The sequence below is a fragment of the Leucoraja erinacea genome, chromosome 1 (assembly GCF_028641065.1).
Source record: "Leucoraja erinacea ecotype New England chromosome 1, Leri_hhj_1, whole genome shotgun sequence".
Taxonomy (NCBI): Eukaryota; Metazoa; Chordata; class Chondrichthyes; order Rajiformes; family Rajidae; genus Leucoraja; species Leucoraja erinaceus.
In genome coordinates this window covers 146,644,823-146,664,348 of record NC_073377.1, presented here as the reverse complement: position 1 = coordinate 146,664,348, position 19,526 = coordinate 146,644,823, and the positions used below count along the sequence as shown (strand labels likewise).

Sequence of the window (19,526 nt, the reverse complement as noted above, 5' to 3'; positions counted from 1 at the left end):
ATTGAGTCATACATCTTGGAACCAGGTCCTTCAGCCCAACTTGCCCACACCGACCAACGTGCCACATCTGCACTTGTCCCACCTGCCTGCATTTCTCCCATATCCCACTAAACCTGTCCTATCCATGAACCTATCTGAATGCTTCTTAAGTTTTGCAAGTGTTGGTGTTTTGTGCAACAGTCCTCTGTGGGAGCAGTGTGTTGACTTGATACACCACACAGAAGCTGGACATAAAATGCTGGAGTAACTCAGCGGGACAGGCAGCATCACTGGAGAGAAGGAATGGGTGACGTTTTGGGGCGAGACCCTTCTTCAGACATCTGCAGTTCTTTCCTGCACTGGTACACTGCACTTTTGGTGTTGACCTGCTCTTTCTTTCATCTCAGAACCAGTGAACTATCCGCCAGGTTTTCATGCTTTGTTGCCATGTATCTCATTACCTACAATTACAGCAATGTGCATTTCCTTGCAAGCTTTGCCAATTGCAATGCCATTTAACCATCTCTTCTATATTTGCCGATGAGCTAATTGGTAATTCTGTTTTGTTCCCTCTGCATACATTTTTTTTATTACTTCTTCCTTTAAATGTTATCCCACTGTAATAACCCCCAGTGATAGCAAAACATCCACACATAATGGAATGAATATGATATATTTGCTAGTATTATTTATGATTGATATATTACTGTGGATAATATGTTTACTAGTATAATTATTGTAAGTTGGCTGCTTATGTAACATGTTAGCTGTGTAGAACATAATTCTGAGTTTTTGGCAATACAAATGTCTGAACAAAACTCTGCCCTCATCAAACATTTTCATCACATCTTCAAAACTCTCAATCAGTTTTGTGAGTCACAAAATATACTGACAGACCAGACCAAATAATATGAACCATAGACTGTTTTGAATGTTTTGTAATTTTTGTACATTCTTTCAACAATGTGTAACAATTTATATCTGTATTAGATTTTACATGCACCTGCAATCATTGTGTTCTGCCCTTAGAGTTGCATTAAGAAGTTGAATGTCTACCCTGCAAATGCAAATATGAAGGATGATATAAAATTTAATTTCACCGCATGTTTTCGATTTTGCATTTGAATATTATTTGATTACTTTGTATGTGCCCCATGGGCTTGAGCAGTGGTATCAGTAAGTGTGTATTGCTCATGTTGACTTCACTTGTGTAACAGTGAATGCCACAGTATGGTGAGCTGAAACTGCACTTGCATTTATAGCAGCTGGCCTCACCAGAGTGGGCACAAGGCTGTAGGGGGAATAGCTGCAGCCAGCCAGCTACTTTCAGATTGCTGCATGCAACAGGTTTTCATAGTCACTCATCAGTCTCGGACTCACGCCACCATCCACATCCAGCCCACTATCATCCATGTGGTGGTCATAGAACATAGTGTAGTTGGGGAACAGATGCTTGACCTCTGCAGGAAAGACTAGGAGTCATGTCTGTGTAACCTGGGGATAAGGACATTTCTTCTGGGTTTATGGAGAACAAAATGGAAAGGGAGTATCCAGTTGTTGTGGTCCATGTAAACACTAATGACAAAGATAAGATTAGATAGGAAGTTCTGCAGAAGAATCATGGACAACCTGGAACAAAACTGAAAACCAATACCACCCAGATGATAATCACTAGATTATTATCTGAGTCTGGATTATTATCTGAGTCACTTGCAAACTGGAATAGGATAAATAAGATTAAATAAATATACTTTTGGCTCAATGGAGGTTTGGGAGATTGGTTCAAATGTCAACCAAATGTCTGAATTCTAGAGGGGGTAGTAAGAATGGCTTTCCTCAATATTGTGACTATGGAACTAAATGTAACATCAGGCATCCTGTTAAAATTGTATTCAGTTGGAATCGATGAGAAAGGAATCCACTGGAAGCAGTCATACACAGCATAAAGATGGATGCTTATCTTGTTGCAGACCAATTCTCTTTACCTTGGGGGGGATTAATTTTTCATGGCATTGACAAGGGCATTTACCAACCTCATCGGTATTACTCGTGGCATCCCATGGACAGAAGTAGAGATGGTCACTAACTGCTTATATGCAATTCCATTTGCAACTCTACTAATAATAAAGCAGTCCATGCTTGTATATTGCAACACCTGTGTATAATTCAGGAATGGGAATTTAAGTCACTGTTAAGATTCATGCTGCAAAAGTGACTATAACCATTGAGCAAGGGAGTTTAATGAATTAGTTTTCCATTGTCCATATTTAATTATTCCATATTCCATTTGGTGGACCTATCATCACCTAATTGCTCACCATGAGGTCATGTTATATTGACAATATTATTATCTGGATGGTCACATAACCATGAAAGCAGGGTGGAGGTTGCATATCAAGATTCCTAAAGTCTATCTGCCACTTAAAACACTTTCCACTTAACTTAACGAGTGCAATGCTAACAACAATCAATAAACTCACAATTTCTAATCACTTTGTTGAATATTCATACATACCACCACGGATGCAATGTTGTTACATTGGTTACCATCTAGAAAATGCACAGGAACTATTCACCAGCCCCTCTTCAACAGCATCTGCCAAGGCCATAACATCTAACACCTTGAAACAGTAAGCAGACCTGAATAGAAACAATCTATAAAGTTTATCATTTTATAACTGAAATGCTGCCAGTGGAATTTTTAAAAATGATGTGAATAATACCTGTACCATCATAGAGATATGAGCATCTTGTGACATGAGGAACTGCAGTTGCTGGAATCTTCAGCAAAACACAAAGTGCTGGAGGAACTCAGAGATTCGGGTAGGGTCTGTGGGAATGGACAGGTGATGAATCAGTCTGAACAAGGGTCCCGATTCAAAATGTTGCCAGTTCATTACCTCCAAAGATGCTGCCTGACCCATTGAATTCCTCCAGCACTTTGTGTTTTGAAGTAAGCAATTAGTTTGACCAAATAAAGGTTTGGTGGCACGATGGAATTATTGCCATATTTAAGGACAACCTCGTTATGTCCATTTCTCAATCTCACCATTGTTTTTATATAGATAACACAGAATACATAAAAACAGAACATCACATTATGAGGCGTTAAACATTTACTAGAAGTGTTTTTAGTAATGGATGGTGTAGTGCAATTGTGCAGTGTTAACCCAAAGTGAGAGACATGTTAATGTTGACTTTAATGGACTTTAATAAATTTAACATGAGCCTTTATAGCAAATGGAATTTACCAATTTAGGATGGAATAATCATATTGATAACAACAATAAATTGGTTGAAAAGGATTTGCATTTTATTATGCATTCTGTTTTTGATATTATATTTTATATTAATATTTTATATTAATAATTAGATGCTTTTATTTTTATATTAAAACTATAATGAACTACTGCTGCTGTGAGCTTTCCAATTCTGGCAAAGTCCATAATTCCATCAAGAGGGATGGATAATGTTCAAGGAGCATTTTTTTTTAAATGATGACATGAATAAGAATTTTATACTTGAATGAGGAGACAAAGGATGGAAAAGTGGAGGCCAGGGACAACTGGAAAAAGTCTAGGCAGGATTTAGCTTGGATTTAAGGCACGGTATTTTGTATGACCAGAAATTTATGGAGGACAGGGAAGGAAAAGAACAATCAGTGGAACACTTCAGTGAATAACATGGTTCAATGAATATTAATTCCAATTCCCCTTCGCATTTCCAAATTGATTGTTTTGCTGAACACCTTCGCTCAGTCCGCCTGGGCCTATGTGATCACCTGGTTGTTAAACACTTTTAACTCCCCCACCCATTCCAAACAGACCTTTCTGTCCTAGGCCTCCTCCATTGTCAGTCAGGCCAAATGCAAATTCGAGGAACAGCATCTCATATTTTGCATGGGCACCTTACAACCCAAGGGTATGAATATTGATTACTCTTAACTTTATGTAAACTCTGCACTCACTCTCTCTCCATCCCTCCCCCACCCAAGTTGCACCAGGTTCCTGTTCTCACCCAACAAACAGCTAACAACGGCCTGTTTTTTTTTATCATTGATACTTTTTTACATATCTTTCATTCATTTGTTCTATATCTCTCCACATCATCGTTTATGACTCTCAATCTGAAGAAGGGTCTCGACCCAATAAGTCACCCATTCTTTCTGCCTGTCCCACTGAGTTACTCCAGCATTTTGTGTCTATCTTCGGTTTAAACCATCATCTACAGTTCCTTCCTACACATTACAATTAATGAAACTTATTTATCTCTAGCCCAAGCAAATATGCCCAAGCAAATATTTATGTTTCTTTTTTCCAATAATGCAGGAACCTGGGTACAATGGATGGACTACTGGAAGAACGAATATTCAAGGCCTTGACCTGAACAGAAATTTTCCCGATCTAACAACACAGTTTTATCGAGATAGAAGAAGAAGGGGAAGTCGTATTGATCATATCCCAATTCCAAGGTCATACTGGAATGGTAAGGTATGAGCTGTTAACAAAAAATAGACCTATTCTGTTACATCTAATGATGAATTGTATTTTCATTCATTGGACAAAATCTAAGGTTCAAAGCGTGTCACGTGTACCAATTAAGGTACAGTGATACTAAATTTACCATACAGCCATACTAAAAAAAGCACTAAGAAACACAACTACATAAAAGTTAACATAAACCACAACGGGTTCCCCACATTCTTCACTGTGATGGAAGGCAATAAAGTCTAATGTTCTTCACTCTTTATTCTCCCCCGGACGGGGCAGTCGAACCATGAGTAGCAATGTTACAAAATTTTGAGATTTAAAAAATCAAGTCTGCAATTTATCCCATCAGATAAAGCATAACAATAAATTTAATTTGACACCTAATTCACTTTCATGTCTCAAGTAATAAAAAAGTTATGGCCATTTTCATACTCGGAAATTAGCATCTTGTTCCCTATTGATTTTCTATGGACATAACAAAAAAGCTGTGATCGTGGACAGTCAAAAGCCCATAACCTTCTTAAAAATTAAGAGAACTGAATGAAATTTTCAGTTATCATAGATTGAAGCATTCTGATACAAATATAAAATAATCTTACTTGGATGATCTGAAATTAAAGCATATAATTAGTTAGTTACCCAATTGTAGCTAATTTCAAACTTCAATTACTAGATCTAAACATCTATCCATTTCTTAATAAATGATTAACATTTTTAAATAGCCCAAGTGTCCAAATAATATTCACAAATAATTCACAATAAAACATGATTTTTAAATCTCATTTACATCAATGTATAGGCCAAATGGAAGGAATTTAGTGTTCAATTGCAGTAAATTAAAGTCCATTTAAATCAGCTTTCTAGTGGGTTCCATTGAACGCGTTGGTTTAGAACGTTCACATTGCGCTGGATTTGTTCCCTCAAGTGCCCAGAAAAATACTGCGGGATATAAAGAGCCCAAAATGAACTACTCTCTATAGAAAACTTTATATACAGGGTTCTTAAGAAGCCCCATTTAATGTAAAAATAAGGTACATACCTTTAATTGTTTGCTTTATAAAATCCTGGGGCTGCGAGAGGTTGCGAGTATAGAGAGTGATTTTTAAACAACTATAACTATTATACAAGGCCATAAAAACTAATAATACCTTTTGCGACGGGGTCTTTCAGCGATTTTCCGTTAATGATTTACTAGGCTGAACATTTTCGATTGCAACAGCCTAGTAAAAATCGCGTTTTAAACCCACCCCCTCTAAACAGCGCCAAAATCGCGCACACGGGGTAGGGCAGATGCTCAGCCACGATTCAGGTAGGTTTTGTAACATACCTACCATGTGCAGTCAGGGCGATCGAATCTCCCGTAGCTGGCGATCGAAGCCCCCACCTCGGGGCAGTCGAAGCTCCCAAAGATGGTCCCTAACCAGATACTGCTAGATACTGGTTTCATTTACTGCTGCTAAGTTGCTTGTTAAGACTGCAGGGGCTACTATTTTTCATCTTTTACTTTCGTCAAAAATCAAGAGTTTTTAATTTGTTGGAAGTTTGAAAACCGGGAGCATACTGGCTAGTTATCTTAACATTTGTCATTGAGTAGACGCTGGAGTTCATAATTTTGAAAGAAATAGAAGGGCATTTAGAAAACCCACATAGTATTAGGAAGTTTCAAAAATAACTATTTTTTATGGGAAAAGAGCTTAACACATTTGCTAGAGAACTTTGAAGATATATAAAAGGGATTTGCGTATTTGGCTTTCCAAATGATGTTCCATAAAGTTTCAAATAAAAGGGTGTTGAATACGTTAGTAATATATTACAATGGCTGGAGATAAAGTGACAGGGAATGGAGAATGGGAATGGAGTGAGAGATTGAAACCTTCATGCGGTCCACCCTGTTTCGATAAATACAATCAACCCGGCGTGCACAATCAAATAAGATTAAAAAGAACAAGTTTTCCGACAACTTTAGGCTGTGCACGCCGTGTGCAAGAAGATGAAGATAATGGAAATGAATGCAAAAAGTGCTGGGAAAAACTCAACAGGTCAGGCAGCATCAATGGAAAGAAATTCCATCAATATTATGGGCCTGCAACACTTCATGAGCACTGGGTTTGCAGTTGGAAGGAAATTGGAAGGTGGCGGTGGTTGGAGACCAAAAGGATGATAGATTGATTTGATATGGCTTAATGGCAACAGTTATCAACACATCAACCTACTTGAAAATTATTTGTTGTTAATGCTGTGGTTTAGTATAGTTTAGAGATACAGCACGCATACAGGCCCTTTGGCCAACTGAGTCTGCATCGACCAGCGACCCCGTCACACCAACACTATCCTACACACACTAGGGACAATTTACACATACACCAAGCCAATGAACCTAGATACCTGTATGTCTTTGGAGTGTGGGAGGAAACTGAAGTTCTCGGAGAAAACCCACATGGTCTTGTGGAGAACGTACAAACTCCATACAGACAGCACCCGTAGTTGGGATCGAACCCGGGTCTCCAACGCTGCAAGTTCTGTAAGGTAACAACTCTACCACCGCACCACCTTGCACCCTGGTAAGGTGTTAGGAATTACCCAGCAGTCTAAGACAGAGTCATAGAGTCATAGGGTCATAGCATGATACAGTGTGGAAACATACCCTTCGGCCCAACTTGACAACACCGGCCAACATGTCCCAGCTACACTAGTCCCACCTGCCCACGATTGGTCCATATCCCTCGCAAATCTGTCCTGTCCAGGAGCATTAAAAAACAAACTAGAAAATGGAAAATGCCAGAAAGCTAAGTAGGGCAGGCTGTATTTTCCATTTAGGGAATAGTTGTCAAGGACATAATGCAGAAAGGTTTCACCAGATTTGGTTGGAAAGGATGAAGTTGGGGCCTGTAATACAAAAGGTACATATTATTCTTACAAGGTTGGGTAATAAACAGATGGCAGGAGTTTGTGGTGAATGGTTGACTAGAGAACAATGAATAGTTCATCCTCTGGGGCTGCAGTTAGGTTTTGACCTATACTTTGGGGATGCAAGCCACCGTTTGTAAATTTACCGAAGGCACAAAATTTTGTGGTATTGGTGGCAACACAAGTAGATAGAGTAGTAAAGAAGTTGTATCATACGCTGGCCTTCATTGGTGAGGGCATTAATACAAGAGCCAGGAAGTCATGTTGCAGCCTTATAGGACTTTGTTTAGGCCACGCTTGGAATATAGTGTGCAGTTCTGGTCACTCCATTATAGGAAGGATGTGGAGGCTTTGGTGAGGGTACAGAAGAGGTTAACAGAATGCTGCTTGGATTAGAAGGCATTACACATCAGGAAATGGTGGGCAGACTTGGATTGCTTTCTCTGCAACATTGGAGGTTGAGGGAAGACCTGATAGAAGTTTATAAAATCATCAGAGATGTAGGGATGGTAGCCATTCATAACCTTTTTCCTAGGGTGGAAATATAAATGAACATAGAACAGACAACAGTACAACACAGGAGCAGGCCCTACGGCCCACAATGTCTGTGACAAAATGATGTGTAGACCAACTGATCTGCCTGCATCCTTATCCCTATCCCATCATCCCTTTCCCCCATTCCTTGCATATCCATGTATCTATCCAGAAGCCTCTTAAATGCCACTATGGTATTTGCCTCCACACATTTCCTGTCATGGGGCAACAAGAACTGCATGCAATGCTCCAAATGCAGCCTAACCAAAGACCTGCGTGGATTAGATGGCATAGCTTTCAGGTGAGAGGGAAAAAGTTTAAAGAGATGTGCAGGGTTTTTTTTATACAGATAGTGGTGGATCCCTGGAACACGCCTCCAGATGTGGTGATTTGTGGCATAGTGTTTAAGAGGTTTTTGAATAGGCACATGGATATGGTTGGAGATGGTATCAAACAGGAAAGTAGAAATGCGTGCGACAAAGGCAAAGCAGTTATAATGGGTGACTTCAATCTACATATGGATTGGGTGAATCAAATTGGCAGGGGTGCTGAGGAAGAGGATTTCTTGGAATGTATGTGGGATAGTTATCTAAATCAACATGTATAGGAACCAACGAGAGAGCAGGCTATTTTAGACTGGGTATTGAGTAATGAGGAAGGGTTAGTTAGCAGTCTTGTTGTGCGTGGCCCCTTGGGCAAGAGTGACCATAATATGGTTGCGTTCTTCATTAGGATGGAGAGTGACATTGTTAATTCAGAAACAATGGTTTTGAACTTAAAGAAAGGTAACTTTGAGGGTACGAGACGTGAATTGGCCAAGATTGACTGGCAATTAATTCTAAAAGGGTGGATATGCAATGGAAGACATTTAAAGACTGCATGGATGAACTACAAAAATTGTTCATCCCAGTTTGGCAAAATAATAAATCAGGGAAGGTAGTGCATTCGTGGATAACAAGGGAAATCAGGGATAGTATCAAAGCGAAGGATGATGCGTACAAATTAGCCAGAAAAAGCAGCATACCGGAGAACTGGGAGAAGTTCAGAGACCAGCAGAGGAGGACAAAGGGCTTAATTAGGAAAGGAAAAATGGGTTATGAAAGAAAACTGGCAGGGAACATAAAAACTGACTGCAAAAGTTTTTATAGATATGTGAAAAGAAAGAGATTAGTTAAAACAAATGTCGGTCCCTTGCAGTCAGAAACAGGTGAGTTGATCATGGGGAACAAGGATGTGGTGGACCAATTGAATAACTACTTTGGTTCCGTCTTCACAAAGGAAGACATAAATAATCTGTCGGAAATAGCAGGGGACTGCGGGTCAAAGGAGTTGGAGGAACTGAGTGAAATCCAGGTTAGTCGGGAAGTGGTGTTGGGTAAATTGAATGGATTAAAGGCCGATAAATCCCCAGGGCCAGATAGGCTGCATCTCAGAGTACTTAAGGAAGTAGCTCCAGAAATAGTGGATGCATTAGTAATAATCTTTCAAAACTCTTTAGATTCTGGAGTAGTTCCAGACGATTGGCGGGTAGCAAACGTAACCCCACTTTTTAAGAAGGGAGGGAGAGAGAAAACGGGGAATTACAGACCAGTTAGTCTAACATCGGTAGTGTGGAAACTGCTAGAGTCAGTTATTAAAGATGGGATAGCAGCACATTTGGAAAGTGGTGAAATCATTGGACAAAGTCAGCATGGATTTACGAAAGGTAAACTAGTAGCGTGGATAGGGGAGAACCAGTGGATGTGGTGTATCTGGACTTCCAGAAGGCTTTCGACAAGGTCCCACATAAGAGATTAGTATACAAACTTAAAGCACACAGCATTGGGGGTTCAGTATTGATATGGATAGAGAACTGGCTGGCAAACAGGAAGCAAAGCGTAGGAGTAAACGGGTCCTTTTCACAATGGCAGGCAGTGACTAGTGGGGTACCACAAGGCTCAGTGCTGGGACCCCAGCTATTTACAATATATATTAATGATCTGGATGAGGGTATTGAAGGCAATCTCTCCAAGTTTGCGGATGACACTAAGCTGGGGGGCAGTGTTAGCTGTGAGGAGGATGCTAGGAGACTGCAAGGTGACTTGGATAGGCTGGGTGAGTGGGAAAATGTTTGGCAGATGCAGTATAATGTGGATAAATGTGAGGTTATCCATTTTGGTGGCAAAAACGGGAAAGCAGAGTATTATCTAAATGGTGGCCGATTGGAAAAGGGGGAGATGCAGCGAGACCTGGGTGTCATGGTACACCAGTCATTGAAGGTAGGCATGCTGGTGCAGCAGGCAGTAAAGAAAGCAAATGGCATGTTGGCTTTCATAGCAAAAGGATTTGAGTATAGGAGCAGGGAGGTTATATTGCAGTTGTACAGGGTCTTGGTGAGACCACACCTGGAGTATTGCGTACAGTTTTGATTTCCCAATCTGAGGAAGGACATTATTGCCATAGAGAGTGGTGAATCTCTGGAACTCTCTGCCACAGAGGGTAGTTGAGGCCAGTTCATTGGCTATATTTAAGAGGGAGTTAGATGTGGCCCTTGTGGGTATGGAGAGAAGGCAGGTACGGGATACTGAGTTGGATGATCAGCCATGATCATATTGAATGGCGGTGCAGGCTCGAAGGGCCGAATGGCCTACTCCTGCACCTAATTTCTATGTTTCTATGTTTCTATGATATACTGGAAATGAAGGGATATTGATCATGTTTAAATTGGCATCATGATTAGTTCTGTATTGTACTGTTCTATGTATTCTGAACGGAATATGAACAGGCTGGTAGTTTAGAGGCAGTGTAAAGAAGATTTTGTTCTCCCGGGGGGGCTTAGAGTTTGTAATGCACTGCCTCAGAGAGTAATAGAGGCAAATAGTCTAACAACTTTTGAGACGTATGTGAATCTGCACTTAAAACACCAAGACATTGAGAGTAAAAGACCAAGTTTTGTTCAATGGGATTTGTATAGGTGGATACTTAATGAATAGTGGACCAAAGATGCCCTGCTTGATGAGTCCATGACTCTAAGATCCAGGCTTTTGCTGCTTCCCCCTGGCTGAAAGTTAATCTGCTGAAAATATACATTGTTGTGATTGTTTATGGAGTATTTAAACGTGACATTAACTTTCATTATGTTCTATTTCTTTTGCAATATTTATAGGTAGCACCGGAGACACGGGCAGTGATAAAATGGTTGAAGAAAATACCTTTTGTTCTTTCTGCAAGCATACATGGTGGAGATTTAGTGGCAAGTTATCCTTTTGATTTATCAAGACTTCCAACAGAAGACAAGTATTTTTCACCCACTCCAGATGAGCAGGTACTTTACTCACCATGTCTGCATAGTTCTTTGCTCTGAAGTAAATTGGTTGACATATTAATTGTTGCATTTATGATTCCAGATGTTCAAGTTGTTGGCTAGGACCTATGCTGATGCACATCCTGTCATGTCGGACACGTTAACGGAAAGATGCGGAGGGTCGTTTGCTGAAGATGGGGGCATCATAAATGGAGCACAGTGGTATAGTTTTGCTGGAGGTATGGTGGCGCAGCGGTAGAGTTGCTGCCTTATAGCGCCAGAGACTCAGGTTCAATCCTGACTGCAGGTGCTGTCTGTTCGGTGTTTGTACGTTCTCCCCATGGTTTCCTCCCACATCTCCAAGATGTGCGGGTTTGTAGGTTAATTGATGGACTTTGGTAAAATTGTAAAATTGTCCTAGTATGTCACTGGTGTGTAGGATAGTGCTATTGTGATAGTACGGAGTGATCACTAGTTGGCACGGACTCATGGGCCGAAGGGCCTGTTTCTGCGCTGTAAGTCTAAACTAAACTAAACTATGGTAGAACAGTTCCATAGGTCCATGTAAAAAAAATGGATGTGCAAGTTTTATGCATATTTCATTATGTATTTATACAATAAGTTGCTAGGTTACATGGACACTGTCATGGCATTTATTTTGGATATTCAGCATCTGCAGAGTTTTTTATGTTCGCACAACAACCATCTTCCCCAGTAGCCGTCGAGCCATGCCTTGAATCCATCCGTAGACCCAGTGTGCATGATCTTCATTGCACGACAGCTTCAAGATAAATACATGGAGCACTACATCCAATCTAGGACAGTGCAGCACAAGAACAGACCCTTCGGCCCACCTTGTCTGTGCGGCACCTAATACCAAGACCAATTCTTATCTGCCAGCACACAAAACATATCCCGCCATATCCATGTGCCTAACTAAAATATTTTTAAAAGCCACTATTATATCTGCCTCCTCCACTACCCGTGGCAGTGTGTTCCAGGCACTTAACCCTCTGTATTAAAAAAAAATTGCCTCACGCATCTCCTTTCGACTTTCCCCCTCTCACCATAAAGCTATGCCCTTTAATTTTTTATATTTCCATCCTTGGGAAAAAGTTCTGACTGTCTGGCCTACCTTTGCATCTCATAATATTATATACTGTAGACCCTGCTTTTAACAGATTTTTATAACGGATAATTTTACATCAGCTTCGAGGCCATCCCCCCCTGGCTTACGAGGTGCTCCAGCGAGCCCTTCTTCACCCACTGCACGGTCCAGTTGATTGGGCTGCTGTTGCGGCTCACGTTGTAGCCCCTGGGGACAGCGCTTTCTTCAGGCCGCTGCCAACGACAGGATGCGCTCGGTCACCGTCCGGCTCTCTCCCCTCTCTCCAGCTAAGGCTTCTTTCTGTTGGCCATCGCTTGGTCCACTTGGTCTCTCTCCCCCTCCACCGCCTCCCCCTCCTTCTTCTCACGTCACTTTGTACACTCCCACAGTTACTATGGGTGTCCTATCAGTAGTGATGGCCTGAGGAAAATGTCCTGTCGGGGGCGACAACGCGAGCCGCCACAACGGTGAAGCCGTGTCAACCAGTGAATAACAGCTCACTGGTTCAGACCAGCAGCATCGGCGCCTAGTTTTAAGCACAAACTACTCAAAGTGCTGGAGTATGCAGGCTGAATCAATCTGAAAAGGGGTCCGGATGCCATCCATGTTCTCCAGAGATGCTGCCTGACCCCTGAGTTACTTCAGCACTTTTTTGTCCTTTTGAATAGTTCTTTGTTTCAACTACATACAATGATAATTCCTTACTCAGTTACAGCAGATAATCGTCAATAAGAGACACCGTTGTTCATTTTGCAATTTCAGGAATGCAGGACTTTAACTATCTACACACAAACTGTTTTGAGATAACATTGGAGCTCAGCTGTGACAAATATCCTGGTGATGACGATCTCCAACCAGCCTGGCAAGAAAATAAAGAAGCCCTCTTGACCTACATGGAAATGGTAATTTTTAAAGGTTTCATTAATGAACCCTGAAAGAAGGCAGAGGAATTGATGGGCAAAAAAAATAGTTTATTAATATCAATGTTAATGCAAACCTTTTATTTACTTCGAATCTCGACCTGCTGCTACAAACGAGTTATTTTTTTAAATATATGTTTTTGTTATAACCTTTTCATAATCTGCTGTGAAATCACCTTATTTACCTTCACTTTATCTGTGGTATGAATATAATAAGTATATCTATTATTATTGTCTTTTATTCTTGTTTTTGTGGGAATGTTGTTGGAAAACTGATCATTTTGAGTTTTTATCACATGTCACACGGTAACCGTGGAAAATATGAAGATTCATTGTACATACCATTAAGTTATATGTAATATCAATCACTTTCTAGAAAAATTGCAATTCCAACAATGTTCATATGACTCAACATTGTCAGAACAATGCAGCCCACTCAATTAGTATTCTATCCGCCACCATAACCATTTATTTTCTTAATACCCGCATACTACAATACTCATCAAACTTACCTTCTGAACGTGAACCTTCTGAATTTGTAGTCGGCAGGGCAGTACACTGCATATCGCCAACTTGGGAGTTGTTACACTGATAACACTGCCCAAACCTCTGTCATCTGCACCAACAAGTGCAGCAGCATGGGAACACACCACTTGTACTTCTCTCCCCATGTCACATACCATCCTACGTTGGCAGTCATGCCAAGGATAGACACAAAGTGCTGGAATAATTCAGCATCTCTGGGGAAAAAGGATGGGTGATGTTACGGGTTGGAATTCTTCTTCAGATTGCTACCAAATACCAAACTGATCACTGATCCTTCGTTATCATCGGGTCCAAATCCAATAACTGCATACCCAACAGCACTGTGGCAGAACCCCGACCAAAAGTTATTCCGTGATTCAAGACCTCCAGCCTTTCAAGGGCACTTAGTGATGACCTTGCCACCCATAAATTCTCATGCAATCTCAGATATGTTGATGAGAAAGTACAACGAACTTCAGCAGCCTGCTCAAAACATCACCCGACCTATCAAAATGACCAAGGCACAGGTGGAAATCTGAAGACTCTCATAAACTGAGAAATGGATCATTAATTGCAGTAGGGTCCAGGATTTCTCAGTTAGGCCCTGGTATGTGAAGTGAGCATGTAAGACCATGTCCTGGATTTCCAATGGCCTAGACCCCAGTGGCCACTTGAAGGTTGCTCCCGACGGGTATGGACGCAGCCATGCCTGACAACAGGCCTGGCTAGCGGAGAAGTTGCCGCCGAGCCCGGCCTCTGCTCACCCCATGAACCGGAGAGGGGAGAGACAGAGTGCCGGTAAGCAGAATGGTAGCAGGAGACGGTGGAGGTCCAGCAGCAACCTGGGACTGGGCACAGGGGTCCGGCGAGCCACGGCTGTATCCCAACTGCAGGCACGGCTCATCCAGAGAATGTAGGGCACCAAGCCCGGCCGCTGTTCGCCCCTTGGACCAGGAATTGGAGAGGAGGTGGAAAGAGACGGCGATGGCGACAAATGCTGGACAAGGAGCCCATTGAGAACCATGGGGCTTACCTGCCGCATCCTGGGGCAGCGGTCCCTGGGGAACAAGGGCTGAAGAGGGCCAGGAGCGGAGAGGGACATCGGTTCACGGGATGACCAAAATAGCGGCGATGGCTGCAACGGGTCTTTGTGGCCAGCTGCAACTGGCACTAAAAAACGCCAAAATGGTGCCTCTTGCATGTGGATTCAGTGGGCTGTTCTGTGCATACTGTGCTGACCAAGGATTGATGCTCATGTACAGGAACAGTCTTGCTGAGCTGTATGGAAATAAAGTGTATTTCACTCTACCTGGTACACATGGACAATAAAGAAAATATTGAACCAGTGTATCAATGAAACATTTGGTGGTGAGTTCCCAATTAAAACTCCTCCATAGAACCTCCAGAAACTTGCGAATTATTCTTATTGGGCTGGAACTAACTTACACAACTATGTTGATCTTGCAGGTGCACCGAGGAATAAAAGGCGTTGTATTGGATGACAGAGGAAGAACAATTAAAGGAGCACAAATCAAAGTTAGAGGGATCCGACATGACATATTTTCAGGTAAAAATCAAAAAGTGGGCCAAGTTTTGAAGAAAGGCGTTCCTTTAGTTGCCATAGACAGTAATGTTGGGCACTGCCTGCTACCAATGGTGTGATGCCCACACTTAATGTTAACAAAGAAAATAGGCATATTTTTTACAGGGTTGCAATACTAACATCTTCACAATTAAAACCCAATTTGATCCAAAATGTTGAGACCCCGTACAGTGGCAATGAGAGTGGTATTGTGGAGCAGAGTATAGGCATCGTTCCCTGAAAGTGGTGCCACAGGTAAATAGGGTGGTAAAGAAGGCTTTTGATTCATTGGCTTTCATTAGGCAGGGGACTGAGCATAGAGGTTGAACATTATGTTACAGTTGTGCCAGACATTGGCAAGGCCGCATTTGGAGGATTGTATTCACATTTTAGTCACCTTGCCATAGAACACCATTAAGCTGGAAAGAGTACCGAGGTTTTACAAAGATGTTATCAGGACTCGAGTGCCTGAGTTATAGGGAAAGGTTGGGCAGGCTATGATGCACAGGAGCTGAGGGGTGATATTTTAGACATGTATAAAATTGTGAGGGGAATAGATAAAGTGAAGGCACAGAGTCTTTTTCCCAGTGTAGGGGAATCAAGAATTATAGGACATAGGTTTTAGGTTAGAGAAGAAAGATTTAATAGGAACCTTGGGGGGTAACATTTTCACTCAGAGGGTGGTGGGCATATGGAATGAGCTCCCAGAGTAGGAAGTTGAAGCAGATTCAGATTCAGATTCAGATTCAATTTTAATTGTCATTGTCAGTGTACAGTACAGACAACGAAATGCATTTAGACAACGAAAGCAGGTACTATAACATCATTCAAAAGACACTTGGACAGGTACATGGATAGAAAAAGGTTAATAAGGATATGGGCCAAGCACAGGTAAATGGGACAAGAAGTTAAAACGGACGAGTTGGAGTGAAGAGCTGTTTCCGTGCTGTGGTACCCTATGACTCTGTGACATGTTAATGCATTTTACTTCATTCATATGTTTGTTTTCTTCATTTTGGCTTCAGTTGCTAATGGGGAGTATTGGAGACTGCTGCCATCAGGCACATACTATGTCAGCGCATTTGCACATGGCCACACACGGGTTTTGAAGAAAATCTATTTACCTGTCAAGATGGAAGGGGCTGGTCGTGTGGACTTCATTCTGCGTCGCCTGCAACCTGATATTGAAACTGAGCCCTTGGATGATGGAATGGATGAAATAGATCTGATCGAGCATCACGAGAGGATTGAGGGGAGATACGAAGATGAAGATGAATATTCACATGAAGAAAAGCCTTGGTGGTGGTCCTTCTTTGCAAATATGGGACAGAGTATGCCAGACTGGCTTTTAAGAACCATGTAATTGTTGCTGTGTGTATCAAATTAAATGGAGGATACATCAGCAAGTTTGCATTAACCAGTACATCAGTGATTTCTACTTTAGTATATCGTCTAATAATCTGGGATACAATATATTCTTTAATCTTTTAGTCTGGAGGAGCCAAATGCAATTATGTGCCCTTAACACAAGAGGGCATCATAGATCACAGTAGTATGTAATAAACACTAACTCATAATGTCCAATGTATGCTTGCATATTATAGCACATGTTGCCTGAATCAAGTGAAGGGGATTGGGGAGATACTTCATGTATGATTTTTTTAATTAAAATATATTTTCTCTCAAAACCTTTACCCTACAGTGCATTTTATTAATCTAGCAAAATAGATCATCTTGTTCCTATAGCATAATTTCACAATAGTGGAACTTCATTATAAAAAGAAAAATAAACACAAGATGCTGGAATAATTCAACACTTTTTTTTAATCTGTAGATCTGCATCTTCAGTCTGACGAAGGGTCTCTACCCAAAATGTCACCCGTTCCTTCTCTCCAAAAATGTTGCTTGGCCCTCTGAGTTACTCCAGCATTTAGTGTCCATCTTTGATTTAAACCAGCATCGGCAGTTCTTTCCTACACATCTTCAGTTCCTGTGTCTCCATTTAGTTTGTAGTAACTGATTAAAAAAGGGAATTGCAGAGACACTACTTCAACCAACTATAGACAGAATTAGAAATAATGAGACCACAATATAAGCAATAATTCTTTTGTTATCATGTGATTTTTAAAAGAAAGATGTAAAGCTTAGGCACTATGCTGGTTCATAAAGTGACAGAAAGCTGGCTGCAGGAATCAAGCTTCATGAGTGTTTGGTCATTCGTTTTCCTGCAGAAAAGGCAAAGACCACAAACATCTTAATAATGTTGATTTCCTTATTTCGAACAATTTTTGTCACAACTCTATTGCTACTCAGTGTTTATGTCCAAATTACTAGTTTAATATCATAAGGCTTAAGTCCTTAGTGCCACATGGCCTCCAACAAGGGCAGAACATGGAGCAGAAAGAAAGAAGGTAAGGTCACAACTAAAACCAAAACCAAAACCATCCGCATCTTTAGGATCCCCGCCACAACCCTTACCTCCACGAGTTGCCCTTGGTGATTAAGTCAGGAAGATTGTAGCTCATTCTTGTTTCAATCAGTCTACCCCATAACAGAAGGGGGAGGAGTGGTGCAGTTTAATAGCCACAAGGAAGAAAAATCTCCTATGGCGTTCTTGCTGTCATGTGTGGAACAAGTTACTAAAGGTTTAAGAAAGTTGCAGATCTGCATGCTCGAAAATAACAACTGGAGAATGCATAGGCAGCATGAATACAATCAAGCAATTGGAAAAATACAACCGGTCTCTGACAAGATGCTAAATCACCAGGATGCAGAAGGTATACTTTTCCACCATTGTAACATGACAGGGGTGAGATGTAAAGACCAGGATTTCCGCATTGTTTGGGGAGGTTAGATTGGGACTAGACCTTACCTTGTGGGTGAGCCATTCAGATGTCTGATAACAGAAGGGCAGAACTCCCTGAGTCTCGTGGAATGTGCTTTATTTAAATAAATTATACTAATTTCCAACAGGAATACCTCAAATTTTATCCTTCTTCCAAGCCTATGTAACTTCCCCTCCCCTAAAGTTCAGAAGTAGTGTTCATTTACTGTAAAATTGTGGAAGGTAGAATGCTTTGGAGCCCGACTGAGACAGTTATGCTTGACTTGGGCGGTGGCACGTGGCACCATACATTCATGTCACTGATAAAAATGATTGATTAGATTCAATACGATGATGGTGGTGACCACACCAACACATGCAGTAGGATGAACTCACATGATATGTTGTTACATTGCTGTTATGTTGCCTTGACGATATTTTTCTCTCAGACATAGAAACATAGAAACCTTTTGGGCTAGAGGTGAGAAGAGGGAGTTAAAGACGCTACCTAGAGGGTATTCTTAGTTGTGATTCAATGAGCATTTCTCACAGAGTCTGAGTTATTGAGATGAAATCAGGCTGTTTGGCCCACTGACTCTGAACTGACCATCAAACACCCATTCTATACAATGACCATTTCATCATTGCCCTGCCTTCTCCAAATCACCAATTTAATATCATGATGCACGAGTCCATAGTCAATTCTACAACTCATCTATACACTAGTTGCAATTTACAAAGGATTTGGCACTTTGCATTTATCCATTCTTGATTTTGAATGCAGCATCACCAATTTACCCCAGTTGGCAATGCATTGCTGAAGCAGGGGACCACGTCTTCCTGCATCATCTCTTTACCACAGGAACAAATACTATAATGCAGCAGTAGATTTTCCACGTGTTTTTTTAAATTGCTTCTGATGACCACCTCATCATTGCCTTGCCTTCTCCAAATTACCAGTTTAATATCACAAGGCTTAAGTCCTTAGTGCCACATGTCCTCCAACCAGGGCAGAACATGGAGCAGAAAGAAAGAAGGTAAGGTCACAACTAAAACCAAAACCAAAACCATCCGCATCTTAGAGTCCCCGCCACAGCCCTTACCTCCACATTTGCCCTTGGTTCAGTCAGGAATTGTAGCTCATTCTTGTTTCAATATAATATTTATAATTGGTGGGGCTTTGCTGCATTAAATTGAGGAAAGAAAATTGGTATTGGTTTATTTTTGTCATGTGTAACACGACGCAGTGGAAAGTGTTTCTGCAATGCTATCCAACATACCATCCGATAATTTACTGGATGAATGCAATCAAGCATTGCCTACCCGGTCAATGACCAGGTGTACCATGACACCCAGGTCTCGCTGCATCTCCCC

At 41.2% G+C, this 19,526-nt stretch overlaps 1 protein-coding gene across 2 annotated transcripts in view; it reads left to right on the top strand.

Annotated features, from left to right (window-relative positions):
- cpz (carboxypeptidase Z) overlaps positions 1 to 17,016 on the top strand; it is a 46,057-nt gene extending 29,041 nt beyond the window's left edge. For both annotated transcript variants that reach the window (XM_055645255.1, XM_055645249.1), the window contains exons 6-11: positions 4,308 to 4,469; positions 11,056 to 11,214; positions 11,297 to 11,432; positions 13,064 to 13,203; positions 15,214 to 15,313; positions 16,354 to 17,016. In XM_055645255.1, coding sequence (XP_055501230.1) covers positions 4,308 to 4,469; positions 11,056 to 11,214; positions 11,297 to 11,432; positions 13,064 to 13,203; positions 15,214 to 15,313; positions 16,354 to 16,691 — 1,035 coding nt within the window. In that variant the 3' untranslated portion in view covers positions 16,692 to 17,016. The remainder of the gene's footprint in view (positions 1 to 4,307; positions 4,470 to 11,055; positions 11,215 to 11,296; positions 11,433 to 13,063; positions 13,204 to 15,213; positions 15,314 to 16,353) is intronic.
- The last annotated feature ends 2,510 nt before the right edge of the window (positions 17,017 to 19,526 follow it).